The sequence below is a fragment of the Patella vulgata genome, chromosome 6 (assembly GCF_932274485.2).
Source record: "Patella vulgata chromosome 6, xgPatVulg1.2, whole genome shotgun sequence".
In the NCBI taxonomy this organism is placed as follows: Eukaryota; Metazoa; Mollusca; class Gastropoda; family Patellidae; genus Patella; species Patella vulgata.
The window spans coordinates 64,295,159-64,308,807 of NC_065884.2; the positions used below are offsets into that span (position 1 = coordinate 64,295,159).

At 35.5% G+C, this 13,649-nt stretch overlaps 1 protein-coding gene across 8 annotated transcripts in view; it reads right to left on the reverse strand.

Moving 5' to 3' along the window:
* The window catches only part of LOC126823326 (rho family-interacting cell polarization regulator 2), a 106,472-nt gene that overhangs the window by 25,104 nt on the left and 67,719 nt on the right, over positions 1-13,649 (reverse strand). For 6 of the 8 annotated variants that reach the window (XM_050552098.2, XM_050552096.2, XM_050552091.2 and 3 more), the window contains one exon: positions 1,195-1,510. In XM_050552098.2, the coding sequence (XP_050408055.1) occupies positions 1,195-1,496 (302 nt within the window). In that variant the 5' untranslated portion in view covers positions 1,497-1,510. Of the gene's footprint in view, positions 1-1,194; positions 1,511-3,277; positions 3,297-11,684; positions 11,704-13,649 lie in introns of those variants that run through there. The other 2 variants (XM_050552099.2, XM_050552097.1) reach the window with 2 other exon arrangements.

Consider the following 13,649-nt stretch of genomic DNA (forward strand, 5'->3'; position numbering starts at 1 on the left):
AGATAGTTGTAAAGCCTTCACAAACACGGACAAAAAAAAACTTGTTATAAAGTTTTGACAGTTCTGCAACCATTGTTGTCTCCATTGGAAGCCGTGGTGACTCAGTGAGTAAGAAATTGTCTCACTAACAGAGAAAGAGAGAGAGAGAGAGAGAGACAGAGAGAGAGAGGATGGGGTTTAACATGCACTCGATCAACATAAACCAGGTCATTTCGGGACTAATATAAGGCTCAATGGACAGACGACCTTACTCCTTGTCGGGGACAAGCGGTGAATCAAAACCTCGCCACACTTGACTCACAACCATTCGACCACCCAGCTCCCGCATACTGATTTGCTCAAAAGACAAGGTTTTAATGACCTTGAGAAAAAAAACTACTGACCCAACCTCCATTTGTGTTCAATAATAACCGATAGTGGACAGCTTATTGACGGCAATAGCTAACTAGTTGTTTGTTTGTTTGTCGCACGGCCGAGAAAAAGGGATTTAAGTGTGGGGATTAAAGACGTATTTGTTTTATTTAAAATACCGGACTGTTGTGAGATTAACATAAAATACGAATATCCTAACTATTAGTTGTTCCATGGCCAAATTTTCTACTTGTAACTCAGCAGACGGAAAGAATGGTCTTAAAGTCAGGATGTAAACACAACCAGCGTTGGATCTCCGCACTCTTTTTATTTTGTATTGTTTTGTCTTAAAGTTGGAGATCGCCAATTACATTTGTCAGACAAATATCTCACTTAATCCACGGTAACATGTGCTAAAATGGATTGTTGAAGATTTAATTAAGAAAAAAGAAAATAAAAAAAAATCAATGGTGTATAATCTCCTAGCTTGGAATCAATCAAATTAAAAAGTTGGCAGTGATATTAGTTGACTATATCCTACATATGTCTGTAGTGGATGAAGATTGTTGCCAAATTTTCAATTGATATAATGCAGTTTGTAAGGAGAGAGAGAGAGAGAGAGAGAGAGACAGACAGAGAGAGAGAGGTGGGCAAGCCAGGGTCTTACCCACATAGCCACCGTGATCCCCTCCTAGTTTGTAAGGGACTTACAATAATGCAATCCATCAAGAGACATTTTTGTCTCCCTATATCTTGCAGTCAAGACTCAAGCGTACTCCAGCAAACCTTACTGCTTCTGCAGCAGAACACATTAAACTAATGACTATATTATAGCCTACTTACCCAAGTCCCTTTTTGACACTCTCAAATATAAGAAGGGCTCGATTAGGTCGTGGTACTTTCGGCACTTTGGGAGATTTACGGAAGCTGATCCCGGCATTACGTGACGCATGCTGGGGATGGGTGTAGACACGTGGTGTACGTTTTATCGTGTCACCGAGGACAGGCGTCGAAGATGACGATGACGACTTGCTTGACATTCCGCCAAATGACTGACTTCTGGTTACGCATACAGGACCACGACCACGGCCTTCTTTAAGTGACATGTTATCATGACTGTTATCGTGTTCCAGGATTCGAGTCATCGAGGAGGTCGAATCTGAAAATACAAAAAAAAAATTGTTTTGAGAATAATTACATTGCCAAGACAAGCCCATATTCCTGAAGCAATGGCCCGAGAAATCCCTCTCTGGTCATTGCTGGATTGGCTTCTGATACTTGAGCGTTTGAGGGAGTGTGTCTATTCTTCCCGTTCAATCAAATATATCCCAAGTACAGCAACATGACAGTCCGTTTAATCTGGGGTCTTTCCTAAAACTTTGGACAGTGATTTAAGGTGTTAAAAACGGTGAAAGTATTCTTCATCTCCATACAGTATTGTTTACATTGTTTTCGATTTGATAGTCTTGTTTGTCATGCAATTAGTTTTTCTGCAATATTCTGCTATGCACTGGTTAATTGGGCATAATAAAATCATGAGTCATGACGTAACTTTATGTAAACATATTTGGTCCAATTTGGAGCTCTGTTTTAAGCGTAATGCTTTTGTAACGCAGTTAGCTATTTGGTTGTTAATCGGACCATTGACCAGTCATAATTTGGAACAGAAATATGCCTTCATTAAAGCAGTGTTTAGTGGGATTAGGTATAATCAAACGAAACACTGCGAGGAGTATGAGACAACCCTGGAAATAAGGCACCTGTCACAGACACTGTCAGGCACGAATGTTAGTTTTGTCAGGTACAACCTCTCTTCTGCCAGTCATTCTGTCTGGCATAGATTTGTTATTTTTCAGTGTTTTTATTGATATTATTAAAAACAACATTATGTAAGATTTAGATAAAGAGCTGACCATTCTTGCCATAATAGCTCAAATATAGATAATGCAAAATGAAAATATTGAATATTTCATTCAAATTACACTATTCTGATCCAAGTTATCACTGTTTGTAATTTTGACACCATGTGTACATTGTGGTAACTAGGGCACTGGTATAATCAAGATTAAGTCTTGCTTGCCCATTTTTAAAAGGCGAACCGTTCTAATCTAGTTAAAATCTTGAGTATCCCATTATGGTCTTGTTTTGTTTATAAATGTCTAATTAATAATTTATATAACATTTAAGACCTAAAGAAAGACCTGCAATAGACAGATTTAGTTCTTACATAATGCCTGTTTAAATACACTTCTGACACAAAATTCAGATTGTTTGGTACAAATAATTTCTAGCACATCCTTTTCGTTAAAAAAAAAGAGGGTGTAATCACCACCCCTGAAGTTATTAAGATGTTGAGATCAGTTTGTCAACCAAACTTAAAGATACATTATGTAAGATTTAGATAAAGAGCTAGCCATTCTTGCTATAATAGTTCAAAAATAGATAATGTAAAATGAATAATTTGAAAATTTCATTCATTTTACTCTATTAGCATTTGAAGGTTTGACAAGACGTGTGCAATAATTTCAACCATTGTACTGGTTGTTCGAAGCTAAGTCTCGCTCCTCCATTTTTAGCTTAAATCAAAATATGGCTGAACTGTTCTAATCTATTTAATATTGGAGAAATATGATGCCATCGACAGTTGATTATGGCCTGGATAAGTTAATGTCTAATTAAGAATTTAGAAGACATTTCAGGCCTAAAGAAAGACCCTGCAATCGGCAGATTTAGCTCTTGCATAATGTATGTTTAATAAATGAGCTAATCGTAAAGTATTGAGTTGGGTTGATAAATATCGATTTGAAAGATTAATAATTTCTAGAAATCTGAAAATGCATCAAAATCAAAAATTCATCAATTCAATCTGAAAATCAGCATTCAATTAGTCATTTAGCAGTATATCAGATTTTTTATCGAAAATTACCTTTTTCTTTATCTTTTTCTTTCGATTTAAATAACGACGACATAATATTCAAATTTCTGGTGAATTCTATTAACCCCATATTCAATGATATTCAAAGAAACTGCTGAATAATCCAGGAAATTAAACTATTTGATTCAAAACGACTTATAATTCACTTCTTTGTCACCTTTAACAGTATTCTATCTTCCCAGAGAAAAACGATTGAAATTCAATCAAAGTATAACTAAGGCAGTCTAATAATGTATCAAATTCCTCATTTATATTACACTTTTCATGAAATGAGAATACGCTCCAATTAATAATAACAAAAACTGTAATACAATAATAGAAATTTTACACCATTCCATAAATTATTCAAATCATGGTTTTCATGAAATGAGAAACACACAATTCAATTTTCAATCACAGATCTCTGTAACATGATAGTAGAAATATTACACCAATCATAAATTATTCAAATCAGGATGTTTAAATTAATCATTGTTAAACCTTTTACAGTATAACAGGGAAGTATACATCAGTGATCACACATAATATAACAGTTAGCTTAAATCACAATGACTTCGATCAAGATGCTTGAGAATGCTAATTAAAATGCTGATCAGTTATAAATAATACCAATTGTATTGCATAGAAATACTTCTTGTTTATTTCCAGTTCAAATACTAAACATCGCTCAGTAATAAACGTAACTGTTTGATAAAGACTAGAGCAGCCTGGTAGAAACGTCGCCCAGTAGTAAAGAGTAACTGTATTCCATAGAATTATGCCTTGTGTATTTCAAATTCAATTACTAAATTCCATTAAAACAATTCATCACAACTTCAAAATGATCATACACTTTCATGTCAATCCTGACACACAAGGTTTTGAATTGTTACTTAATTCGTGTATCCAACTGTCAACTAATTCTGTTATCTAACTTCATTTAACTATATAAAATCAAGTGATCAAGCCGACAGACACACGAAAGTTGAATTAAAGAATTTTGGTTCAGGTATCAAAATTTAACCACCTGAATGTAAAATATTTCATAATAAGATAACATGACTTAATCATAATAAGGATTGTTCACATGTTTTTATGTTTATTACGGATTGCTCACATGTTTTTATTATAAATAGAATAGAACAACACGTTCCTTTTATACTGTATTATATACATGTTTAACTTAATCTAGTCACAGCTGATTGGTTGCCATATGTATATACAGGGGGCCGTCAAATGAGTAATACCCTACTTCGTTCTACTTTAATAGAGCAGATGTGCAGAGCATGTTCATAGCATATCATTCTGATTACAAGGGTTTTCTGGGGGGTTGGGCTTCTTTTAAATCATAAGTCAACTACAGGGGAGTTAACAAGGGTGTTAGGGGATTGTTTTTTTAGGTCGTTAGCCACACACCTATATAAGGAGTTCACCAAGGAATTACGGGGTTGGGTTTTTGAGTTATTTATTGTTATCCACAGATATGTAAAGAATTTAAAAGATATTTATATTTGACAGTATTACTGACTAACATAGGTAGTTTAAAAGTAATTTATATATGTCAATACAGGTAGATTAACCGATTAGTTACCTGTATTTCCTGGTTGTCTTATATAGGTAGACCCACTCCTGTATTATCTTCAAGCCTAGACATAAGGCATCCTACATAGATTTTGTCAGACACAAATTATTAGACCACATATATCTTATAATACATGTTGTGTGATAATTTGTGTCCAACAAAGTCTGTGACAGGTGCCTTAATTGTCCAGGCTTAATTGATTTGTCTACAGGTACCTGTATTATCTCGCATACCTGGGGATTTTTCTTATCGTATTAATGTCATTATTGAGGTACTGACTTTTGCTAATGGAATTTTACGCCTGATTTCCCTTCAAGCTATCAATGAATATCAGTAATTCGGAAAATTGATCTAAACAACATCCTGATAATAAAAGGTGACTAGAGTTTATACATATTCTGTGTGTGAAATAGTTTTATTTAACACTTTATTTAACGCCCACATTTCCCACTTCATAGTAAACTGTATGGCGTATGCCCATCTTCATTAGCCCAGTTGGAGCAGAATAGTAGGACGTTAAATCACATTTCATTTTATTTTATTTCATTTCATTTGATATCTTATTCCTATTTTGATTTCCACCTGTCTGGGAATCTTTAACCTTTATTTGTCCCGTCCGAACAACTAGATGCTTCAAATAGATTTTTTTAAAAAAAAACTTGCTACACGAGTGGCTTATTTGCTCAAAATTATTGAACAATTATTGAACAATTTATTTAAGGCAATTAATCTTTCTGAATCAAAGCACATGGGATTTGATTTCTAATCATATCATTCAGTCAAGAGAGAGAGAGAGAAATGGGGTTTAACCTCCACTCGACACACACTAGGTCATTTCGGGACTAACATATGGTTGAATTTTATTTCAATAATTCGCTTGACCCTAGGGATCTTTAGCAGTGGGAGGAAACCGGAGGACCCTGAGAAAACCCACGAGGTTGGACAGGCGACTCATTCAGTCAAACAGTGGCACAATCAATGACCTATCAACAACTAGGTATATCATAATATCTGATCTATTAATAGATTATTATTATTAATCACACCCAGGAAATCATTCACACAGGTAACATACAGGTATATACAAAAGGTAACAGGTAAACAGTGATGTAACCAATGACCTATCAACAACTACGTATATCATATGATAGGTTCTATTAATAGATTATGAATTCCACCCAGGAATTCATTCACAACCAGACACCGATAAATACAATAGGTAACACACCTAATCGACCAATCATAATACTACCTTTATATTCTATTTATAGATTTTTCCCAGGGGGGTTGACACAATTTCATTCATAATTCATTCAATATATCATTCAGTACTGTTATACACATGCATATACACATGGGGTTTAATGTTGTACTTCACTGAACCAATCTGGTGAATGAAGAACGTCAGGTGTCATGCAGTGTGCTATAACTGAAGAATGTCAGATGCCACGCAGTGTGCTATAACTGAAGAACGTCAGATGTTGTGCAGTGTGCTTGGAGTGAAATTTTGCCAGGAACAGCAGCAAATCCGCCTGCTCTTCATCAAATTCCAACTATCAAGGGTTCCTTTACATGTACGCCAATGTGTCAGGATTTTTGTCCTATCCATATGACTAGACACTTTTTCTTGACACATTGGAATATTGGAATACACTAAACAGATCTTTAAACCTCACTTACCTTTCTGCATCCCCCAAGCTAACAAAATGAACCTTTGCCATACAATGTGCTATGATCGACTCTCAGTGGCAGTTTTATGTGCATACCAATGTGTACTAAGATGGACCTCTGATTTCTATCCTATCTCAATGACTTGACATATAGTATGAAACATTGGAAAGTATCAAGGAAATTTCTTTAAACCTTGTAGTACCTCACTAAATTGGGTGAAAATAAAGTGTTCAGTTTAAACATACATTATATGCAAGAGCTAAATCTGCCTATTGCAGGTCTTTCTTTAGGCCTGAAATGTTTTCTAAATTATTAATTAGACATTAATTAACTTATCCAGACAATAATCAACTGTTGATGGCATCGGATTTCTTCTATATTAAATAGATTAGAACAGTTCAACCATATTTTGATTTGAGCTAAAAATGTAGGAACGACACTTAACTTCAACAACCAGTACGGTGGTTGAAATTATTGCACACGTCCTGTCAAACCTTCAAAGGCTAATATCTTCGCTCGCAATAGAGTAATTTCAATGAAATTTTCAAATTTTTTTTTTTACATCATCTATTTTCGAACTATGATAGCAAGAATGGCTAGCTCTTTATCTAAATCTAACATAATGTATCTGTAAGTTAGCTTTGTTACTTTGATCAATGAAGGAAAGTTTAAGTTAGTTTTGTTATTTTGATCAGCTTTGAAGAAATTTCAATACAAAAAATTTGCTATCTACAACTATTTAGCAAAACAAATCGGCATATTGAATTGACTGAATTGACACACTCTGACGTGAAATACAACACATTCAAAATTCACACAAAAATTTTCAACAATTTGTTTGCTATTTAATTGTTCTATATGTCAATCAAAAGTTTTCAAAGGGGTCTGATTTTTCCAATATAGAAATCATTTAACAATATCAATGAAATGAAATCAAAAAAATATTCAAATATATTATATCAAATACTGGTAATTGACCATTTGAAATGGATTTATATAGAATTTGAATCATTACTGAGAGAGAGAGAGAGAGAGAGAGAGAGTTAAACTTTCACTCGACACAAACTAGGTAATTTCTGGACTAACATACGGTTCAATTTTATTTCAATAATTCGCTTGCGTGTAGGGGTGGGAGGAAACAGGAGGACCCGGAGAAAACCCATGAGGTTGGACAGGTGAATCATTACATTGAATAGCATCTGCCACTAACAGATAGTACTAAATATCAATGTGAAAAATGTGACAACACAACAAGCAGACATGATTGATGATATATTGATAGCTTAAGGATATTTATTATATGTATATTATCTATTCTATATCCACTATAAATATTATCTTTAACAGATATACATCCCCTGAAGGAAAAACAAATCCTTTTATTTAATAAATAAGCAATTGGATCATAAGGCCTGTAATTGAACCAACTGGAGTGGTTTTGATTCCCCTCTTGTACGTGACAAGGAGTAGGGTTACCTGTCCAACCTTGTGGGTTTTCTTCAGTTATTTTGAAACATACAGTTAATCTGTGGTTACATGTAGAATTTAGCCCAGATTGTAAAGGGTTTTGAAGAGCCGGAGTTAAATCTGGCATCAGCTCCCTTGCTAAAAATGTCACTGAGGCCCATGAGGGAAAAAGCGAGAAAGAAATGGGGTTTAACATTCACTCAACACAAACTAGGTCATTTCGAGACTATCATATGGTTCAATTTTATTTCAATAATTTGCTTGCGCGTAGGTGTCTTTAGCAGTGGGAGGAAACTGGAGGCCCTGTAGAAAACCCATAAGGTTGGACAGGTGATTCTGGACGATAATGCCAAATATAATGTGATAATAATCAACCAAATATCACGATAAACGATATTATTGTGTGTCTTAAGAAGTCAAATTTTGAATACTTGGGCAGAAAATCGTTGCTTGATGTCAAATTATTGTTAGTAAAGTCAGTCGATGCCATTATGGATATTTTCCCTAGACCAATTGATATAATGCTGTTTTTTTACAGATGAATTTAATTCTATCAATAAATGTCATAAAAGTTAGTCAAAGTAAAATATCAATAACAATAATATGTAAACATAACTGGCAGGGTTCTAAAATCTAATTTTTGATATTTACAAGACAGTGACAGTTGCGACCGGGGTAAATACTGTCCAACTTTGACCTTGAAAAACAAGTGTTCCTCGATTACGAATCCTTGCATCAGTCGTGACCTCTCGCATTGCCATTTCGACTTCATACCGTGCACTTCAGCTGCACATGTCATGAGAAGGTGGTGATATAGATGTATTATCATCAATATTGGGACACGATTATCATATCACGATAATTTTGGTTGTCACGATATATACCGGTTTTTCGATATTTTTAAATAAGTCTGATATGATAAAATGATTTTATCACGATATACATTAAAACCATAAAACAAAGCACAGTCAATCCACGATAACAAAGAAACAATTATCGACTCCAACAAGATAAAAGAATAATATCTATATAGCTTTAGGATATATCAATATTCTTATCAGTAATTATCTACAGAAATAATACAATATATTACAGAGATAAGTACTATATTATATTCTGATCTTATAAAGTGGGGCTGAACAATTATTTTAATAAATCATTTAATGACAATACAGTTTTGACCATTAATAATAGGGGGGAGAGAGAGATAGGGAGAGAGAGAGGTTTAAGGTCTACTCGACACAAACCAGGTCATTTTGGGACTAACATATGGTTCAATTTTTTATTTCTATATTTCGTTGGCACATAGGGGTCTTTAGCAGTGGAAAGAAACCTGAGGACCCTGAGAAAACCCACGAGGTTGGACATGCGACACTACTAAATTCCACATACAACTGAGGAATCGAAACCACGCCACCTGACTCAATAACAAGACATTATGATGCAGCGAGCATGCGGCTAACCATTCAGTCATCATACCCCCAATAAATGTAGCAACTAAGATAGCCAGGAATAAACAGTACATTTAAAAAAAAAAAATCATGGGAAAAAAAGGTACATTTTGGAAGAACACATACCCATGCCCTGATCTAAAGTCTTTCTCCTTCAATAAAGATCATGTTCACATCCTTTTACAATATAATTTGTTTTCCATGATGAGATAAATAATTTCCTTAATATATTTATAGTTCATCCAAATTATCTGCACCATTTAATTCCTCGTAATATCTGATGTAGAGTACATGTACTATTGTGTCTTATTTTTCTTGTGATCATTTAAGAGAGAGAGAGATGTGGTTCAACGTCCACGACACAAACTAGGTCATTTCGAAACTAACATATGGTTTACTTTTATTTCCATAATTCGCTTGCACGTAGGTGTCTTTAGCAATGGGAGGAAACCGCAGGACCCGGAGAAATCCCACAAGGTTGGAAAGGTGACCCTACTCCTTGTCACGTACAACCGGGGATTCGAAACCATGCCAGTTGACTCAATGACAGACTTTATGATACAGTGCGCACGTGCTAACCATTCAGCCATCCAACCCCCCTCATTTAAGAAAGGAAAAAAATCAATAAAAAAAAAAGAAAGGTGCCGCGCAAGATACACCACCATATTGAAAGATGGACAGAAAAAAGGCCCCCCTCCCCCAAAAAGCGATTTTTCGTACAATCAGCAGCCATAATCCAGGAATTTACAGTCCGATATGCACAAATATTGACTGGAAACCAGATCTTTTGAATATAAAGATATATTTTAAATTTAATTAAAATCAGATAAAAATTGTGAGTGGGCGCAAGCTAAAAATGTGATTTGTTGTAAAATCAGGGGCCATAATCCATGAAGTTATGGTCTGATAAATGCCATTATTTACAGGAACCAAAATTGTTTGGGGATAAACCTATATTTCAAGTTTCGTCAAAATCGGATAAAAATGGTGATCTGTAGAGTGACCACAAGCAAATTTACATACAGACCAACGTTTAAAATGAAGTTCAGTTTTTCATTCGATTTGAAATGGGGTTTAACATCCAACTGTTCTGCTCCGACTGGGCAAATGAAAACGGGTATATGCCTTACAGTGTGCTGTGATGGAAATTTTGCCCTGACAGTGGTGCTACGACCTACTCTTATATCAAGTTCCAACTGCCAAGGGATCTTTTACGTGCACACCAATGTGTACAAGAGATCTCCGGTTTTTTTTTCATCCCATCCAAATGACTAGACAGCACCACTGACAAGGAGAAACCACGCACGAATATCCTGTCTTACTCACTGATCATGTATAGTCTACTCTTCAAATTGCAGATGCCAATGGATCTTTAAGTACATGTAATGCCAATCAGTACTCCATTAAGAGCTAAGTTATAAAGACAATAAGTAGGCCTTTCATCAAAGAAGATTTTTTTTATTATTTCATGGACCACCACCACAGCTTTATTCTAGATCCTTATTAATTACTCTTCCAGCTTTTAACAAATCAATAAACAGCCTTGTTCTAACCTATAGTTGTTTGTTATATCAACTCAAACACAACAGGCTGCCATCATGGATGCAAGGAGCCTTGTGTCTGGGCCCATTTTACTCTTCAATTTAGGTACTTTTTGATGAATTTGTAAGATTGACACACACCAAATTTGTGCCTTAGCTAGAACCATCAGGATATCAGGATATACTCTAGAAAGTATCATTTACAATTAGTTTTTTAAAACATTTATCATGGTGGGCCACTTTTATAACCAGACACATGGGCCTTCAGGTGCCAGTCCGTCCTAGCTGCCTTTTAAATTTTTCTTATGGAAAGGAAATGGAGTTAATTTAAACATCTCAACAACAGAATACTTTAGCCATTTTGAGAATAACATGATTTTTTTATGGTTACATCTGCATTCCTGTTGGGGGGGGGGGGATTGTTGCCCACACAGTGGCATTTCCACATACCCATCCATAAAATGCCAACTGTCAAGGATTCTTTTACGTGAATGCCAATGTCTATATGATTTTCTGTCCCATTTGAATTATGCACCATTTGGGCTAATGAAGACGGGCATAAACCATAGTGTTCTACGATGTAAAATTTGCCTGGCAAACAGCGCTTCTGGCTTCATCTAATTCCAACCGTACATGAGACCTAGTCAGTAAGGGTCATACTCTGAGCAACAGTAGACCCCACATAGGAAATAAAAGTACAAACCAACCTATATGTTCTGACTGCTATTCCATACATACATGTACTATCCCCAGTAAAAATACACTATAAAGGTCCTTGTTAAAAATAAACTATCAGATCCTTGATTAATTCTGACAGCAGACACAGTCAACACAGAGCTATCTCCTCCCAGAATATACTTCAAATATTCATTAAATTGTTGGGTGTTTTTTTTGTAATAAAATGATTCCTTACAGTTTGTTTCTCTCCAGCTCAGCAGTAAATATACGTTCAAATCTTCATTAATATGATATTTTTCTAATAAAACATTTCCTGAAAGTTGCCTTTGTTCTTACTAGCTCAGCAGTAAATGATCCGTCTGCTGCTAGAAGCTGTATCAGACACACAGTAGTAATATGAACCACCTTCACCTGAGTGAACACAACTATAGTTTCTCACTTGTATATAGCTTCAGGTAGTACTATAACTATAGGTAGTTGATTAGTTTATTGTTCTCAGGTATATTGATTAGCACACCTGGAGACAGATAACGACCACACCTACCACTCATCAACAATCAACTATATAAATACCTGTATTATCCCATGAACTTTACAAATTAACCTCTCACCTTTGGGAATTAACCTTGGATTTTCCTGCAACAATTAAAGGGGAATTCTGTCTGTTGATTGCCTTAATGGAACAGGAATAGGATTTAACATCTTGTCAACTTATTACTGTAGTTATTTTGAGACTGTCCTGCAAAGGGGAGGATTTTGCCTCAACAGCAGCTTTTTTTACCTACTTGTCATCAAATTTTAGATACAGTTAATAGACTTGAGGTCAGTCTACTCTAGCTAGTGCTTGTCTTTTTCATCTGACTATTAAACTACCGGTATATTAAAGATGCATTATGTAAGAATTAAATAAGAATGAGAGAGAATTGAGGTGTAACGTTCACTCGACACAAACTGGGTCATTTCGGGACTTACATATGGTTCAATTTTATTTCAATAATTTCGCTTGCACGTAGGGGTCTTTAGCAGTGGGAGGAAACCGGAGGACCGGGAGAAAACCCACGAGGTTGGACAGTCGACCCTACTCCTTGTCACGTACAACCAGCGAATCGAAACCACGCCAGTTGACTCAATGACAGGCCTTAAATCTCGGTATGTGAATAAATGTCTTAAATAACAGTTTATATAACATCTGAAGCAAAATAAAGACCTGCATTTAATAGGCTGATTTAGTACATAATGTATCTTTAATGATGTACGTTTATCATCTATATCTGCAAGAATAATACTTTATTTCACCGATAATGGGGGGTTGGGTGTCGCCTGTCCAACCTCGTGCATTTTCTTTGAGCCCTCCGGTTTCCTCCCACTGCTAAAGACCCCTCCGTGCAAGCGAATTATTGAAATAAAATTGAGCCATGTTTATATTGAAATGACCTAGTTTGTGTCAAGTGGACATTTAAACCCCATTTCTCTCTCTCCCCTGATAATGTACACTGTAACTTTTGTAGATATGGCCACTAATTTATAAATATAAGACAGTTTCAATGAATATCGTTATTTCAAAATCCATAGACAATAGCTTACAACCAGATTAAATTTATAATCTATGAGGCCTTTAACATCAAAGGTTGACCACCACTTTAATCCCCAATATTGTGCCTTGTGGTAAACCTCGTGGAGCTGCTACATCTCTCAGTCCAGCGATGATCCTGGACCAAGAAGGAAAGAAACACTAGTTAAAACTATTTCACAACTTACTTTCAGACATGTTTTAATATTTACATTTCAACCTTGCAACATTTCTCGCTTTCCTAATATAAACTCTTTCTTTTATTTCACCCTCGTTCTTCTAATTGGGTGGCTCAACATTGGCTCGCTAACCCGATGGTCCCGTGTTCAATCCCTGCAGTGGCAAAGAAAGTTCAGGATTTTTGGCCGTGGTTCCCCCTTTTCAGAGGTGCAGGACAGATGGCCTGGCAAGGGAACATGGATAG